The following is a 17,058-nucleotide window of genomic DNA, read 5'->3' on the forward strand; positions in this document are numbered from 1 at the left end:
AGGGGTAGGAAGCCTCAGCACTCCAGCTGTTGTGGAAATACAGGTTCCATGGGACACCAGATTCTGCCAGTCACAGGCATGACTCCTGTAGGCATGATGGGATTTGAAGTTTCACCACAGCTGATGTGCCAAGCTTTCCTCCCCCTGATCTAATAGTAAAGAGGAGAGCTGTAACCTGGAGCCAAGTAGAGAAAGCTTTGACTTTGTTCCTCACACAGTGAGCGGCTCTGGGGGCACAACGTGACCTGTATACAGCTGGGAAACATGTGCCAGCCGCCAGGAAGGGAGAATCGCTTTATTTAACAACGAAGATATTTCGGCTGTTTGTAAAATTGGTCGCTGCGATTTCTCATAAATATAAAAGAATGTTTGAATGAGTTTGATGTGTTTCTGTTCTGGGGGAAGATGAATAAATCTCAGTGTTTGTGTATAGATTTCATGGTAACGTAAAGCTGAACTCCGGGAGCAAAAACTAATTTACATATATTCTCCGAGAGCCACAAAACAGATCATCCCACTTTGTGTGCACCAAATGTCATTGCAAAGCCAGATATCGCTTTATAAACGTATCAGTGACATCATCACTGTGCAAAGAACAAAGCTGTGGGAGGGACCCAGCAGGCCACTACATTGAACTACAAGAGGGCGCAAGACCAGTCACCCTGCACAAGGAAAGAGAGCAGCAGTGACCGGTCTTTATTACCGGAGGGGGCGGAGACACGACCAGTCACCCTGTACAAGGAGAGAGAGCAGCAGTGAGCAGTCTTTATTACAGTAGGGGGCGGAGACAAGACCAGTCACCCTGCACAAGTAGTGAGAGTGCAGCAGTGACCGGTCTTTATTACCGGAAGCTCCAAGTCTGACACGGGATTACTGCACAGATCTGGAAGAAATATACAAAGCTCACCAAGATACAAGGAAGAACACACAGGACTCTTTAGGAGGACAATATTTACTTATTCCAGAGATCATACACATTAGGGATGCACTAATACTGGTTTATTGGTATCCAGTACGAGTACTCACCGACTACCGATACCAGTACTTCCGATAGCATGGAGCCGGCTTCCCAGGCACTCAGCGTGTCATTACCAGCCGCCCAGCTTCTTGATTGCTCAGGAAGCTGGTTCCATGCTGTTTGGCCGGCCCAATGCTGATTGGCCAGGAAGCTGGCTTCAGCAATCAGCATGGAGCCGGGCTTACCGGCCAATCAGGAAGCCGGGGTACGAGTCATTACCTGCCGCCCGGCTATCTGATTGGCCGAGAAGCCGGCTCCATGTTCCCTTCCTCATACATTTGGTCATATAGTAGGTGTGGTGGTCAGATGTCCTCATACATTTGGTCATATAGTAGGTGTGATGGTCAGGTGTCCTCATACATTTGGTCATATAGTAGGTGTGGTGGTCAGGTGTCCTCATACATTTGTTTATATAGTAGGTGTGATGGTCAGATGTCCTCATACATTTGGTCATATAGTAGGTGTGATGGTCAGGTGTACACATACATTTGGTCATATAGTAGATGTGATGGTCAGATGTCCTCATACATTTGGTCATATAGGAGGTGTGATGGTCAGATGTCCTCATACATTTGGTCATATAGTAGGTGTGATGGTCAGGTGTCCTCATACATTTGGTCATATAGTAGGTGTGGTGGTCAGGTGTCCTCATACATTTGGTTATATAGTAGGTGTGATGGTCAGATGTCCTCATACATTTGGTCATATAGTAGGTGTGATGGTCAGGTGTACACATACATTTGGTCATATAGTAGATGTGATGGTCAGATGTCCTCATACATTTGGTCATATAGGAGGTGTGATGGTCAGATGTCCTCATACATTTGGTCATATAGTAGGTGTGGTGGTCAGATGTCCTCATACATTTGGTCATATAGTAGGTGTGGTGGTCAGGTGTCCTCATACATTTGGTCATATAGTAGGTGTGGTGGTCAGGTGTCCTCATACATTTGGTCATATAGTAGGTATGGTGGTCAGGTGTCCTCATATATTTGGTCACATAGTAGGTGTGATGGTCAGGTGTACACATACATTTGGTCATATAGTAGGTGTGGTGGTCAGGTGTCCTCATACATTTGGTCATATAGTAGGTGTGGTGGTCAGGTGTCTTCATACATTTGGCCATATAGGAGGTGTGATGGTCAGATGTCCACAAGTTTTTGGCCATATAGTCTAACAAAACATTCCAACTGTTGCAGTGTCACCCCGTGTTCACCCCAGTACTACACCCCTCCCCTATAAAAGGATATTGGGTTGAAACATCTGTACAAGTTTGGAGAATTAGGTACACCAAGCAACCGTTCATGAATGTACACGGGTAGAATAGCAGTTGAAACAAACCCGTGGCAATGAAATGTTATACAACTACCATACCAGCCTATGATGTAAGCACTTACCCTCACTTACCCGATGTGTTAGAGCCGAACCAACCGCACCCTGGATTCAAAATGTCACAGTAGGGTGTTGTAGCAGCGAATGAATGGGATCATAGAGAGCAGGTAGAATACTGCATGTGGCCAGCACGCCTTCCAGAGAAACACATTCATTTGTGAGCTACACTAAACTATGAAAAATATGCTGACAACATATTCTACCCATGTAGCCTAAGCTCCTCCCCTTCCCCCAGGGCCTGCAACAACCAGTCTCTCACTCCCTCCAGCTATCTCCCATGTACCCGCGTCACAACATTCATATTGGTAGAAATCGGGGGTGCCCACCAATTGTTGTGTTAAGATCTACTTTTCAAATGACCAGATCAAGGAGATCTACCCACGGAACAAAACACCTTCCTCACTCTCCCCTGGCTGTCTCTCCTCTCTCTCCCTTGGCTGTCTCTCCTCGCTCATCCTCCTGGCTGTCTCTCCTCGCTCATCCTCCTGGCTGTCTCTCCTCGCTCATCCTCCTGGCTGTCTCTCCTCGCTCATCCTCCTGGCTGTCTCTCCTCTCTCTCATCATTCTCTCCCCTAACTGTCTCTCTTGGCTGTCTCTCCTGGCTCTCTCCCCTGGCTGTGTCTCCTCACTCTCTCTCCTCGCCCATCCCCCTGGCTGTCTCTCCTCGCCCATCCCCCTGGCTGTCTCTCCTCGCTCATCCTCTTGGCTGTCTCTCCTCACTCATCCTCTTGGCTCTCTCCTCGCTCATCCTCCTGGCTGTCTCTCCTCGCTCATCCTCTTGGCTGTCTCTCCTCGCTCATCCTCCTGGCTGTCTATTGCCCTCATACCTCCACAGTGACTGAATACCGTGTGTCTTAGGTGAGGGTATCTTGTCCTATCCTCCTGCGGTACTAGTGCGGCCGAATGTGTCAGGCGCTGCAGACGGGGAGGAGCGGGACAGAGTCCGCCACATTCAGCCGCACTAGCACAGCGGGAGGGAGCTCGGGACAGCGAGCCAACTTGTGATCGCAGTCTACCAGTGTTAGCTTTGCGATCGACCTAATGGACATGGTGTGGTATAAATGATCTCTAGAAATAACAAGCTACCTATGTAGCCCAAGCCCCTCCCCTTCCCCCAGGGCCTGCAACAAACACTACGTTGTGGTCACGTGTGTCACTCCCTCCGCCGATCTCCCATGTACCCGCATCACTACATTCATATTGGCATAAAAAAACACAGCCGGACACTTCTCCTTTAAACTTCAGTTTGTATTTTTGCACCTTATTGTTGAAAATAAATTACAAACAGAATAAAACATAAAGTGCAACACGGGAAAAACATGTCAGAAACATCCATTTTTTGTAAAAAATGTAAAACCGACAAAAAAAAAAAAATCCAGTGTAAGCGGATTGGCGGAAAGCGCTCAAGTATCAGCAGGAATGTCGGAGTGACAAGTGCAGTGTGTGCGGCGCAGTGCCGCCACGTACCGGCGAGTCAGCGCAACACACGCAGCCCTGCGTGTCCTGTGTCCAGTGACAGCCAGGCCAAAACAAAACAAAACTGTGCTAAAGACACAGACCCCAAAGTTACTCAAACAGGAAGTGATCCGCGGCTTGGTGACTGGCAGTCTGTGAAGAACCGTCTGTGGTGCCCACGGCAATCAATTAACCTTAATGGCATTTTCCCAAATCACCTGAGGACAGGGGTTGGCAACTCTGACCCTCCAACGTTTGTGGAACTAGAAGTCCCACGAGGCACTGCAAGGCTCTGACAGCCACAGGCATAACTTCCAGAGGCAGAGGGATTATGGGATGTGTAGTTAAAGCACAGCTGGAGGACCGGAGTTGCCCACCCCTGCCTTGGGAGGTTCTGGATGAGGTGTGAGAAGTCTAGATCTTTCTACAGAGGAATGATATTAGGTTTGGCCAGAGAGGTGAAGAGTTGCTTCCTTTGTTGGGTTTTGTTTGCCGTGTCCCCGCTGGGGAGATTTTCCCTCACTTCCTGCACTGGAGATAGCGGATAAATTGCTGTAGGCCAAGCTTGGTGACAGTGACGGGGAATGGGGCGGGCTGCCGCCGGCGCCCACTACCGCGGTGGAGGGCGATGTGCTAATGATGCACATTACGGGGGGTTGCTATTGGTAGACACTAAGTGCCGAGGGGGCGGCGCCAGCATCTTGACGTCACTGGTTACCGGGTGCTTGGCGGGATGCCGGCTAGAGCGGCCCGCCCAGCTCCTGGTAACCAGTGACGTCACTGGTCGCTATGAGCTGGACGGGATGCCAGCCAGAGTGTCACGGGTTGCCAAGAGCTCTTAGCAACCTAGGACACACTGGCTGAAAAAGGGGGCGGCAGCAGGTGTACTCCCCCCCCCTCCCCCCCAGTGAGATGACTACCTGAGGGAACCACCTCAGGCTCTTTATAAGGACTGCACATTTTGTGTACAGTGTACGGACTTTGCTAAAAGGGCACTTAAAGGGGAGCTCCAGGAAATAAAACTACAAGGCATAGTGGGAGGGAAGTGATCGGTGGTCCAAAGTGTGCCACCTGCCCAATGAGCTGTGATCTACTTCAACAGCATAGGTCACAAGGTGGATGCCTCTTCCGCCCATCCCTCGGCCCAGCCCGGAGTGTAATGCTTTAATTCTCTTACCCCTATGCTGTTCTCAGATAGCTCGATGCTTCTGGTCCCTTCTACTTTCTGTGGGGCCACCATATGCAGCAACTGCCACTCAAATAATAGCAGGGGCCGGTCCTGATCCGACATTACCACCGCACTCCCGCCACAGATTTCGGAGAGCCGTATCTCAGACAGCACAGAGGGAAGTGTGATTACCATTCTTTCCTTCCCAACCACCACTTCCTGGAGCTCCTATGATACCAGAACATGTCAGACCGCCTGGGCAGCACAAAGCTTCTTACAGACACTACCAATCGTGAAGACACATTAACAGTGGTGCGACTTTTACATTTTAGGACATGTGAATGTCACGTGCCTGGGAAACAACGATCCCTAAACTGCCAGCAACTTGGCGCTTAGCTATGGAAACGTCCAAAACAAAACTGACTGCATAAGAAGTTAGGAGTGTTAAAAGTCTAAAAGAGACCCTGTCACCTTACACGTCCAGGGCTAAGTGACAGTGTCTCTGTAAAGGCCCCCCCCCTGAACCCACTGTTGCTGCTTCTGCCTCCTTCGCAGCACACTAAGGGAGCGGTGACTTCACTCCCTCAGTCATGTGACAGCGCTCAGGCCTAGGGATAGGCTGCTCGAACAGAGCGCAGTCTAAGGGAAGGAGGTCAAATGCTTTGCTATATCTGAAAGCACAGGGTACTGTTGCCATCTGCAAACAGAGGAAGAAGTGTTGAGGGAGTCAGTAGAACTGGGTCAGGAGGGCCCTTTACAAAGACAGTGTCTCTTTAAAGAGAACCAGTCTTCAGTGTACTAATGTTAAGAACACATTGAGGCCGACATGGCCTGATATCTATCCTTGCGACCCCTTAAGACCGAGGCAGTAAAGTCGTAGTCACGGTGTGCAGATTAGGCTGAACTCAGAGAGCCGACTGATATTGCTTCTAGTGGGGTCGCTGTACTGGCAGGGGAGCTGAATGCATTCAGTCCCAGAACCCCGATGAAGCCAACCTTACGTGTACACGTGGCAGGGAATTTACTAGGGTTGCACTGATACTAGTATCGGTGCCGATTCCGAGTATTTGGGCAAGTACTCGCCCAAATGCTCCGATGCCTAGCCCGATACTTCCGATATCAGGAAGCCGGGCAGCAGGTCATTACACGCTGCCCGGCTTCCTGATTGGCCGTGAAGCCGGCTCCATGCTCCCTCATCACTTGTGACGAGGGAGCATGGAGTCAGCTTCCCGGCCAATCAGGAAGCCGGGCAGCTTGTTATGACTCGCTGCCCGGCTTCTTAATGGGTCTGGAAGCTGGCCAATTAGGAAGCCAGATTGGCCAGAAGCCGGCTCCATGCTTACTCGTCACCCAGTGATAAGTTGGTAGAACCAGAGTGAGGGAAAGTTGTTGTTTGTATCCGGAGATCAGCTTTAGGTTAACAGACGTCATTTGTTTCCCCAGCCTTGCCCTTGAAGTATCCAGTGCTGTCTCTACCATGGGCAAAACTTTACACCATCTATACTCGCAGACAAGTATTCACAAGGTTGATCAAGTCGTTCCTAAATATCAAATTTGCCTAAGTTGTGGAGTTGAGCTTTAATAAATATATTATTCTAACCACATACGTACATAAAGACAAAAAAAAAAAAGACGCTTTTCCTCGTGTCTAATGGCACATCGCCACCTGGTGGCTGATCTATTTTCTGCCAGCAGATTGAACTAAGAGTCAAGTATTCGCCAACGAAACTTTGTCCTTTTTGTCACCGCACAGATACCGTTTCATTACCGCTAGTAAAATGCATGGAAGCCGCCATGGCAGACCTCATAAGCATGCTAGATGCCTGGCAGTCATTCTGATCCTCTACCTTTAATACTTTTGCCACTACAAGCAGGGGACATCGCCCGGTGTGTCTGCCAGGTATCGCACAGCGCCCACATCATTATGTGCACACGTGTGATGACGTCATGTGCACCTTACTGCCGGCGGCCATCTTGGTGATGGATGCTGGCAAGGAGAGGAAGGGGACATTCACCCAGTGGGATGAGGTATGCCGCCGAGTCCTCTCTCGTACAGCTGTCGCGCTCCCGGTCTATGACCGAGTGCCCGACTTTTCAGGCTGGGGGGGGGGCACGGCAAAATGAATGTTACTTATTTTGGTGTCACCCCCTCTGATGGTATAAATATGAAGAAGTCACTCGCACTCCAGTTCAGTCAATATTTTATTTATCTCTGTGGTGTCACAACGTGGCAACGTTTTTCGGAACCCATTTGGTCACGTCATCAGGCCAACTCTTTGTTTGCCTGATGAAGGGACCAAACGGTTTCTGAAACGTCGCCATGTTGTGACACCACAGAGGTCAATACAGTGTTGACTGAACTTGAGCTGGAGTGCCAGTGACGTCTTCATATTTATACTGATTTGCGGAGGCATCCGTGGTCGCCTGGCACCCACCTAATACTTGAGGGTATTATCCGGTCAGGTGTGCAATGTTTTTTTGGTTTTTTTTTTTACCCCCTCTGGTGTCACCCAGTGCGGGCTGCACCCCCCCCTCCCTGTGACGCCACTGACTACAAGCATGCGGCAAATGAAGCCAATGTGTATTGTCACTTGGTGATCCTATCAGTATCACACTTCCCTTCCAAGGGGCACAATGCTCAGTCATCGTACTGCATCAATGACAAGCAGAATTGTCAGCCTAGGACAGGACTACAATAACCTTCCCCTTTCCTCCATAACAGAGTAGAGGAGTTCTGTAGTCCTCGGAGACAGCTGGAAACACTGCAACTGATAAGAATGCAGCACAGGAAGTTCTCAGCTCACAAGATATCTGGCAGGATCCACAGGTATTTTTGCACTTATCAAACAGATAAAACAAAACGCTTTCAATGGCATATAATAAGGCAAAAGGGACTATACAAGTAAAGGTCATTGCTAGGGTTTACATGCCCTTTAACTCAGTATAACAGCCAGTCAGCTAGCATTTTCAGAAGCAGAGGCCAGCCATGGCATCCTACATTTTTTTTTAACCTCAGCTTGTTTCATTTAAGTATACGACAAATGGAATATGCAACCGTAATCCCTTTATGCAGAAATGAGTGCAGTACCTAAAACAATCCTGAAGGTGGCGCAATAATCCTCCAAAGAACTATGGCCGCCGTCCAGTATTAGAAGAGATCAGGTCACAAAGCAAAACACAAATGCCTTATGACGGTCCCTTTGAGGACATCCTCCATTACTTATAATCCCTACGTGAACTTCCAGTGATAACGACTTTTAATAGATATTCATAAATATTAGTTTGTTTCTCATGATCTCGGCTGCTCTGTGACCACTCGATATCTGCAAGTCCCAGCAAGGATCTTCCAGGTCTGTCCAATGTATTCCAATGGTATTTTTTGCTCCAGTTCACATCGCAGCGTGCAGTTCCAGAGCAGGTGAAAAAACTGCAGCAAGCCCTATTTTACCTGCTCTGGATCTGCAAAACGCATGAAAGTTCCTGGAACGCACTGAAAGCCCATTTTAAACTTAAAAAAGAAATAAATAAATTTTTAGCCAAAAACGCGTCAAAAAGACGTGTGTGCAGAAACCTGACCGGATCTGCTCTGCATTTGGTGTGAACAAGGCCTAAAAGCCCTCCGTGTTGAAGGGGGCTGGGGGCTAGTAAAAAAGCAGTGAGGTAAGTGGCAGGTGATGCACCCCCGCAGCTTGTGAGGTAGGAGGGGAAACTGCTCTACCTGTGGGGTGTGGGAGGAGCCTCCCTGTTCCTCACTTGCTCATCACTGAAGAGGCATCTAGATGGATGCTGTCGGTGTTTTTCTCTTTTTTGATTGGACAACTTGCACTAAATTGGTGCTTTTCCATTGGTCCAAACCATCCACAGAGCTCAAGCCTCTGACTCCAAGTTAGAGGCTTGTTGAAGCTCTGACCTCACCGTGTTTGGTTACATTCAGCAGTGGGGAAGCCCGCTGGTGTGTAACCTAACTTAGCTGTCAAAAGCTGGATAATTAAAAGGAGGCGCTCTGTCCATGACAGGTTCCATAGCGGGGAGGATTTCCCTGCTGTGTAACCTGTTAGAAGCCACTCTGAATGGAGAAAAAGCTGTCAGCTTCAAACATGAAGCTGACAGCTTTTTCTTCCAAAATGGCAGGTAAAGCTCTGTCCCACCTACCTTCAAAGACAGCACGTTCCTGCTGCGGTGGGCCAGTGAGTCCTAATTTTGTTCTCTTGAGAAGGTAGGGGCTGGAGGATGGAAGCACAGAGTACATGGGGACTCCCAGCCATTCAATACACACTGAAATGTGTCGGATGCTGAAGTTTATGCCAGAAGCTGTAGCTCTTGCAGAGAGTGAGCTTAGGACTTGCCACCCCCCGGCTCTTGCAGAGAGTGAGGTTAGGACTTGCCACCCGCCGGCTCTTGCAGAGAGCTAGGTTAGCACTTGCCACCTCCTGGCTCTTGCAGAGAGTGATGTTAGGACTTGCCACCCCTTGCAGAGTGAGGTTAGGACTTGCCCCCCCCCGGCTCTTGCAGAGTGAGGTTAGGACTTGCCCCCCCCCGGCTCTTGCAGAGTGAGGTTAGGACTTGCCCCCCCCCGGCTCTTGCAGAGTGAGGTTAGGACTTGCCCCCCCCCGGCTCTTGCAGAGTGAGGTTAGGACTTGCCCCCCCCCGGCTCTTGCAGAGTGAGGTTAGGACTTGCCCCCCCCCGGCTCTTGCAGAGTGAGGTTAGGACTTGCCCCCCCCCGGCTCTTGCAGAGTGAGGTTAGGACTTGCCCCCCCCCGGCTCTTGCAGAGTGAGGTTAGGACTTGCCCCCCCCCGGCTCTTGCAGAGTGAGGTTAGGACTTGCCCCCCCCCGGCTCTTGCAGAGTGAGGTTAGGACTTGCCCCCCCCCGGCTCTTGCAGAGTGAGGTTAGGACTTGCCCCCCCCCGGCTCTTGCAGAGTGAGGTTAGGACTTGCCCCCCCCCGGCTCTTGCAGAGTGAGGTTAGGACTTGCCCCCCCCCGGCTCTTGCAGAGTGAGGTTAGGACTTGCCCCCCCCCGGCTCTTGCAGAGTGAGGTTAGGACTTGCCCCCCCCCGGCTCTTGCAGAGTGAGGTTAGGACTTGCCCCCCCCCGGCTCTTGCAGAGTGAGGTTAGGACTTGCCCCCCCCCGGCTCTTGCAGAGTGAGGTTAGGACTTGCCCCCCCCCGGCTCTTGCAGAGTGAGGTTAGGACTTGCCCCCCCCCGGCTCTTGCAGAGTGAGGTTAGGACTTGCCCCCCCCCGGCTCTTGCAGAGTGAGGTTAGGACTTGCCCCCCCCCGGCTCTTGCAGAGTGAGGTTAGGACTTGCCCCCCCCCGGCTCTTGCAGAGTGAGGTTAGGACTTGCCCCCCCCCGGCTCTTGCAGAGTGAGGTTAGGACTTGCCCCCCCCCGGCTCTTGCAGAGTGAGGTTAGGACTTGCCCCCCCCCGGCTCTTGCAGAGTGAGGTTAGGACTTGCCCCCCCCCGGCTCTTGCAGAGTGAGGTTAGGACTTGCCCCCCCCCGGCTCTTGCAGAGTGAGGTTAGGACTTGCCCCCCCCCGGCTCTTGCAGAGTGAGGTTAGGACTTGCCCCCCCCCGGCTCTTGCAGAGTGAGGTTAGGACTTGCCCCCCCCCGGCTCTTGCAGAGTGAGGTTAGGACTTGCCCCCCCCCGGCTCTTGCAGAGTGAGGTTAGGACTTGCCCCCCCCCGGCTCTTGCAGAGTGAGGTTAGGACTTGCCCCCCCCCGGCTCTTGCAGAGTGAGGTTAGGACTTGCCCCCCCCCGGCTCTTGCAGAGTGAGGTTAGGACTTGCCCCCCCCCGGCTCTTGCAGAGTGAGGTTAGGACTTGCCCCCCCCCGGCTCTTGCAGAGTGAGGTTAGGACTTGCCCCCCCCCGGCTCTTGCAGAGTGAGGTTAGGACTTGCCACCCGCCGGCTCTTGCAGAGTGAGGTTAGGACTTGCCACCCTCTGGCTCTTGCAGAGTGAGGTTAGGGCTTGCCACCAGCCGGCTCTTGCAGAGTGAGGTTAGGGCTTGCCACCCCTTGCCTCTTGCAGAGAGTGAGGTTAGGACTTGCCACCCCCTGGCTCTTGCAGAGTGAGGTTAGGGCTTGCCACCCCTTGCCTCTTGCAGAGAGGGGGGTTAGGACTTGCCACCCCCTGGCTCTTCTTGCAGAGTGAGGTTAGGACTTGCCACCCGCCGTCTCTTGCAGAGATCAAGGTTAGGACTTGCCACCCCCTGGCTCTTGCAGAGTGAGGTTAGGGCTTGCCACCCGCCGTCTCTTGCAGAGATCAAGGTTAGGACTTGCCACCCCCTGGCTCTTGCAGGAAGTGAGGTAAGGACTTGCCACCCACTAAAGAGGACATATGAAGTCTCGTTTTTCAGGTTGGTTTTTCAATTGTCTTTGGATAGCGACAAATTTACCTTCACAGGAAACATTTCCCGATTACTATTTTCATAAATTAACAGAAGGGGGAGGAACACATAAAATATGCCGTGCGCAAATCTTTGCACGCGCTAGCAGTAGTCGGTAACAACCCATTTTACGGTGCTCAGACACTTTATGTAACCAGCTGCCTTTCCATTATCACTTTAAGAACTATCCCTCTTCATAGAGTTCGGGTCGGGTCATACACTGTACCCTCTTCATAGAGGGAGAGTTCGGGTCGGGTCATACACTGTACCCTCTTCATAGAGGGAGAGTTCGGGTCGGGTCATACACTCCACCCTCTTCCTAGCTGAACACTTCGATGGCCCTTTAATACGTATGGGTTTATATTTTGTAAATGCCTCTTTGGCCAAGGCATTTTTTTCCTGCTTTCTTGAGGAAACGATGGCAGCTAAACAAAAAAATGGCTAGTCTCTAAGTGCAAGAGGGAACATGGCAATTGGCGCGACCGGAAAAAAAAACCTTTGCGGTCCGTGTCTGAAATGTTTGGTTAAAAAAAAAACAAAAAAGCAAAAAATGTAAACATAAAAAAACCCTGAATGTACAAGAGAGATGGTGGCAAAGAGAAAGGGGTACAGTCCGTTCTCCCATCTCGTTCCCTATTTCACATTGGGTGAGTCACTGACCCCAGTTGTACGTTAAGCTCCTCCCACCCTGATCTTTGGTCCCAATATCCCACCCGCATAAGCTTCCCAAGCTCCGTCTGTACTACCAGTGTTTGGCTTCAATTACCCACCCCGACAGGTTGCGTTTTGTTCCCAGCCCCTCCCACCCCAAAAGCTGTGCCTTTTCACTCTTTTTCCCTGTGCGCACAGCCAGCGTTTGGCCCCAAGATCCCCGTTTGCTTAGGCCACTGGTGGCCCCCATCCAAACCCAAGCGCCATTTGGCCCCTATATCTTGCTGGGCCGAGATGTCCCATCCAGGAGAGGCTCTGTGTGGCTCCAATCTCCTGTCCGGTACAGGCTTGTTTGGTTTACATCCTTCGTCCATCCCAAGCGTTGTTTGGTTCCCCCGTCCGCTGTGCGATTTTGGGAGGTTCCACTTCTGCTTGGCACCTTTTGCTGGGGGGAGTCACTGCACTGGATTGACCACCAGAACTTTGCACTGGCGCTTGGCGATTTTATCCAGCGATAGTGTGGCCCGCTCGGGCGGCAGGTAGAGCGGGCGACCCAAGGGGGATCCTACGGGTGGAGTGATTGCGCGACGCTCCATGACGCTGCCGGTCCTATACAAAAAGAGATGGTTCAATATAAGTTAATGTCACATGAGCCTCATCTAAACACCCGTAATGTATACAAGAGACGGCCAATCTGAACCTTGACCCTCCCCTTCAGCAGAGGTCATGTGACCTAATGCCTAAAGGCTGCCTATGGATCCCGGGGTAACACTATTTCGCATTTATGAATAAAGCAAATGACTGTTTATGGGAGAACCCGTTCCTATAACAGTCCAGCACATGTGGAAGAAATAAAAATGACAGCCTGATGATCATCAACTCCTCCTAAAGCGGAATCCAAAAATGACCTCTTTTAAAACCCAGTGACATCATCACTGGGTCTGTCTGCTGCTCTATGGTCTGAGTTTGGTAGGAGGGGCCAGCAGGCTCATGTGAAAGAACACAATCCTGGTATCCCTTAACCCCTTACAGTGTACGTCACCGGCATCGGGGCTGTTTAAACAGAAAGCCGCCAGGACTCTGTTTAAACTTGTAAAGCCAACAGTCGGCTTTACAGTAGAATCGGTCCTGGCGACTCGGCTGTCGCCAGATCGCTTCTACGGGCCGGTGAAGGGGTCCCCCTCCGTCCGACACCCCCGCCGTGTTTCCCGGGCTCTGTTGCCCCTCCTACTGGCCCAGGACCGGCTTCTTCGGTGTCGGCGGGAAGCTGGGGAGGAGATGGACGAACCTCCATTCGTCGATCCCCTCCCCGTTCAATGGGACCGGGAGCAATGCAGATTACATCACTTCCGAACCCATAACTGTCAGTGCAGGGCTCCTGAAGCCTGCGATCTGCACTTCAATAGCTTACTTGGAGTGGAAAGGTGACACTGAGGGTCTTTTGGACCCCCAACATCACCTTAAAGAGTACCTGTCACCACTATCTGGTATCACATGGGGTGCTTGTAAGCCCCCCCCCCACCCCCCATGTGATAGCAATTAAAGTAAAACAAATAAATACCAGTTTTTTAAATTAAACATTAAATAAAAAATCTAAAAATAATTTAAAAACTTTTTTTAAAGTCTCCTGCGACTTCACGTAAACATGCATCGGATGCGCCTACGTTGGGTATCGCCGCGCACGCCGGAGTGAGAGCAATAATTCAAGGGCCAGTATTATTGGGTATCTCTAAACTGATGACCTGTGGGGGCTTTAAAAGCGTTGTCTATGGACTTTTTGGGGTACAGAATTTTGTGTCGCCGTTTCACGGACGCACACAATTTTTAACCAGGGCATGTTGGGAATCTATTTACTCGTTGTAACCTCATATTTTATTTAAAAAAATTGGTATTTTATTGTGTTTTGGGGCATTTAAGTAAATTTTCCACTAAATTTTGTTTTGGGGTTTGATAAGGAATTGCGCTAATATCGTGCAACATAAAAATTTGAAACTGCCGCCATTTTATTCCACAGGGTCTGGGCTTTCAGAAAATATATAATGTTTGGGGGTTTTAAGTAATTTTCAGGCCTAAAATGTGGAATATATCATGGGTGCGCTCTGCAAAACACTCAAACACCGAAATCCCTTTATTTCCTATGGGTATGGTTCACACCTGGGCGTATTACAGGCCGTATGAACGCGCTACAAAACGCCCTACGCCCAAAGAAGTACAGGAGCTTCTTTGGGCGTTTTTGTTGCGCGTTTCCATTGGGATACAGCCAAGTAGCCCTCGGAAACGCGCGTTTGTCGCGCGCTTTTTTAACCGCGAATCGCGGTAAAAACGCGTGCCACGAAACGCGCAGCAAACGCGCATATTCAATACGCCTAGGTGTGAACCCAGCCTAATAGAATGTAATCAAGCAAATGTTTGCTTTTTTCTTTTTTGTTTGGATGGAGTGTTTAATGCCTTGTCAGGTTTTTATTGCTGCGTCCCGGCAGGAACTGAAGGGAAATCTCCCCAATGGGCCACACACAGCACAAAACCCCTATAGAGATTTTACGCATTCCCTGATCTATCCAAAACAACAAAAAAAGGATGCGCTTAAATCTTCAAAACAACACCTACGACCTTGGGAATCCTTTGAAATCCAAGTCCAGTCTGAACACAGGTCATTGATGTCTGGCTATGTCGACTCTCAATCCCTCCCCTTTCTACCATTAAGCCCCACCCCCTCAGCTTTTTAACAGACCAATATCAAGATGCCAATGGCCATTATAATTTAATTTATAATTAGGAAATTAGAATCTGGCATTTCAATGTCATATTGTAGGGATGGTACCTAATATTGGCGTCGGCTAAAGTCTTGTGTACAGCTTGGGCCCAGGCTCCACAAGGAACCAAACGTTGGTTTGAAGGCAAGCAGGTAACTGTGGACACCACAAGATTCCTGCACTCCCACAGAATTGCTAACTTGGACGCGTCCTAGGCCCCCCCAACAGCTTCACTTTAAGGGTTAGCACCTCCAATCCAAAAAGCAGTGTGATTTCTCACCGGATCAGCTGACCACGAGGAGGCTGCTGGTGAGAGAAAGACTGGGATCTCCCAAGAGCGCCCCCCTGCTGCTGTCTCTCCAGGTCCCGAAGGGCCGGGCTGCTGGGACTGCTTCTTCTTGAAACGGGGCGAGCGTCTGGAGGAGCCTGGGACACACTGGCCGTGAACTGCAGCTTCAGCTTCATATGTTGGCTCAGCTAGAGGGGGGCAAGAGAAGAAGAGAAATGAACATTCTAGTTGCAGTGGTCATGATAACCGTGTTAAAGAGAGAAAAAGATTGGACAGAACGTAATAAGGGACAAAGTCAATCTTATTTTACAATATCACCCAAACCGTCCTCTCCGCTCCTCCCAAGACCTCCTGCTCTCTTGCTCCCTTCTCACCTCCTCCCATATTGACCTCTTTGACTTCTCCAGAGCCTTCCCTATCCTCTGAAACTTCCTACCCCAATCCCTCTGGCTATCTCCTACACTTTCCACTTAAAGGCGATCCATGAAACCTCATCCGTTCAGAGAAGCCGATCCCACCTCCACACAACAACTGAACTTTTATCTGTAAAAAATAAGTCAAGACAACTGGACTTGCTGTATATTTCTTGAAGACGTATCACTGGTCATCCGACCAGCTTTCTCCATTCAGAATGACTTGTACAAAACATTATCTGGGAATTCTCCCCCCCCCCACCTCTATTCAAGCTTGGCTTCTCTATTTTTACATAAATGGCCTCTTTCACACCTCTTATAAACCAGTCCTCCTCCCTGTCTAGGATGCGTACTTGATTGTCTTCAAAGCAGTGACCTCTTTCCTTTAGATGTAAGTACACTGCTGAATCCTGACCAGAGGGTTTGGCTCTTCTATTCTGTGCCGTACGCTGGTGTAGCCGCTGTTTTCCCCCCTCCCCGCTCCGATTCTCCAGCGCTGACTGGCGGAACGGACACCTCCTAGACTCCAATTATGCAAATGCAATCAACACCTGGTTGTGACTAACAGATTATGTGGAATGGAGCGACATTCACCATATTTATTCCCAGATAATTTTTAGTACAATGAATGGAGAAAGCTGGTCGGATGACCAGTGAAACGTCTTCAAGAAAAATACAGCGAGTCCAGTTGCCATGACTTAGTTTTTACACATGTACCATGACCCGGATGAATGAGAACCTTCACAGACAAACTGAACTTTTACTTTCTCCATTAGCTCCTCCCCACACAGGTATTACCTTCTAGTATCACTAACCCCTCCCTCTTAGATTGTAAGCTCTCCTGACCAGGGTCCTACTAACCCTTTTGTCTAGAATTGTAATGTAACTATATTGTCTCCCTTTATATTGTAAAGCGCTGTGCAAACTGAGTCATGTATAAAACCTCTAATATAATAATGACTATAAATGATATTAATATTGTGTTGCTGAAGACCTAATAGTCTGGACTGGAGCTGGTTAATTCCCATCCTTCCACTAGAAGCCCGATGCCCTTCCTCCGCAGACAGAGGGTGAGTCATGAGATAATTGCAGACAATCTCTGGAATAATGAATGGTCTGGGAATATTACAGTACGTCTTATGTTTTCATCAAAGCCGAGGAGAGGGTCGGGTCATACACTGTACCATCTGAGCACTTATCACTTCACCGCACACACGGTCTCTGATAATGACAGGGTAGGAGAGGTGCCGGAGGATGGCAGGCTGAAGGTCAACGTTTTTTCTCTTTCCTCAGCAATAGATAACCGGCCTTCAATCACAGCGCAATTGTTGGGTTTGGCAAAGCGGCGCAAGAAAAAAATAAGCGGCTGATATCTCTTTGTCTATATTACTGGGCTGGAAGTCAGACGTGTGCTGGACAATACTGCTCCCCGCTGCATCAGCTTCACATGTATTTAGTCATAATATCCCAACGTCAATTCTCCAAAATTCTATCATGTAATATTAAATCAACCCTCCCCCCCCCCCCCCCCC

At 49.9% G+C, this 17,058-nt stretch overlaps 1 protein-coding gene across 1 annotated transcript in view; it reads right to left on the minus strand.

The window, feature by feature from the left end:
• Nucleotides 1-12,517: 12,517 nt before the first annotated feature.
• The window catches only part of CUNH7orf43 (chromosome unknown C7orf43 homolog), a 20,574-nt gene continuing 16,033 nt past the window's right edge, over nucleotides 12,518-17,058 (minus strand). Inside the window, exons 9-10 of the mRNA XM_018566671.1 lie at nucleotides 15,105-15,301; nucleotides 12,518-12,680 (exon numbers count right to left, since the gene is read on the minus strand). Coding sequence (XP_018422173.1) covers nucleotides 12,527-12,680; nucleotides 15,105-15,301 — 351 coding nt within the window. The 3' untranslated portion in view covers nucleotides 12,518-12,526. The remainder of the gene's footprint in view (nucleotides 12,681-15,104; nucleotides 15,302-17,058) is intronic.

Source organism: Nanorana parkeri, unplaced genomic scaffold (assembly GCF_000935625.1).
Source record: "Nanorana parkeri isolate BGI_ZX_2015 unplaced genomic scaffold, ASM93562v1 scaffold968, whole genome shotgun sequence".
Classification (NCBI taxonomy): Eukaryota; Metazoa; Chordata; class Amphibia; order Anura; family Dicroglossidae; genus Nanorana; species Nanorana parkeri.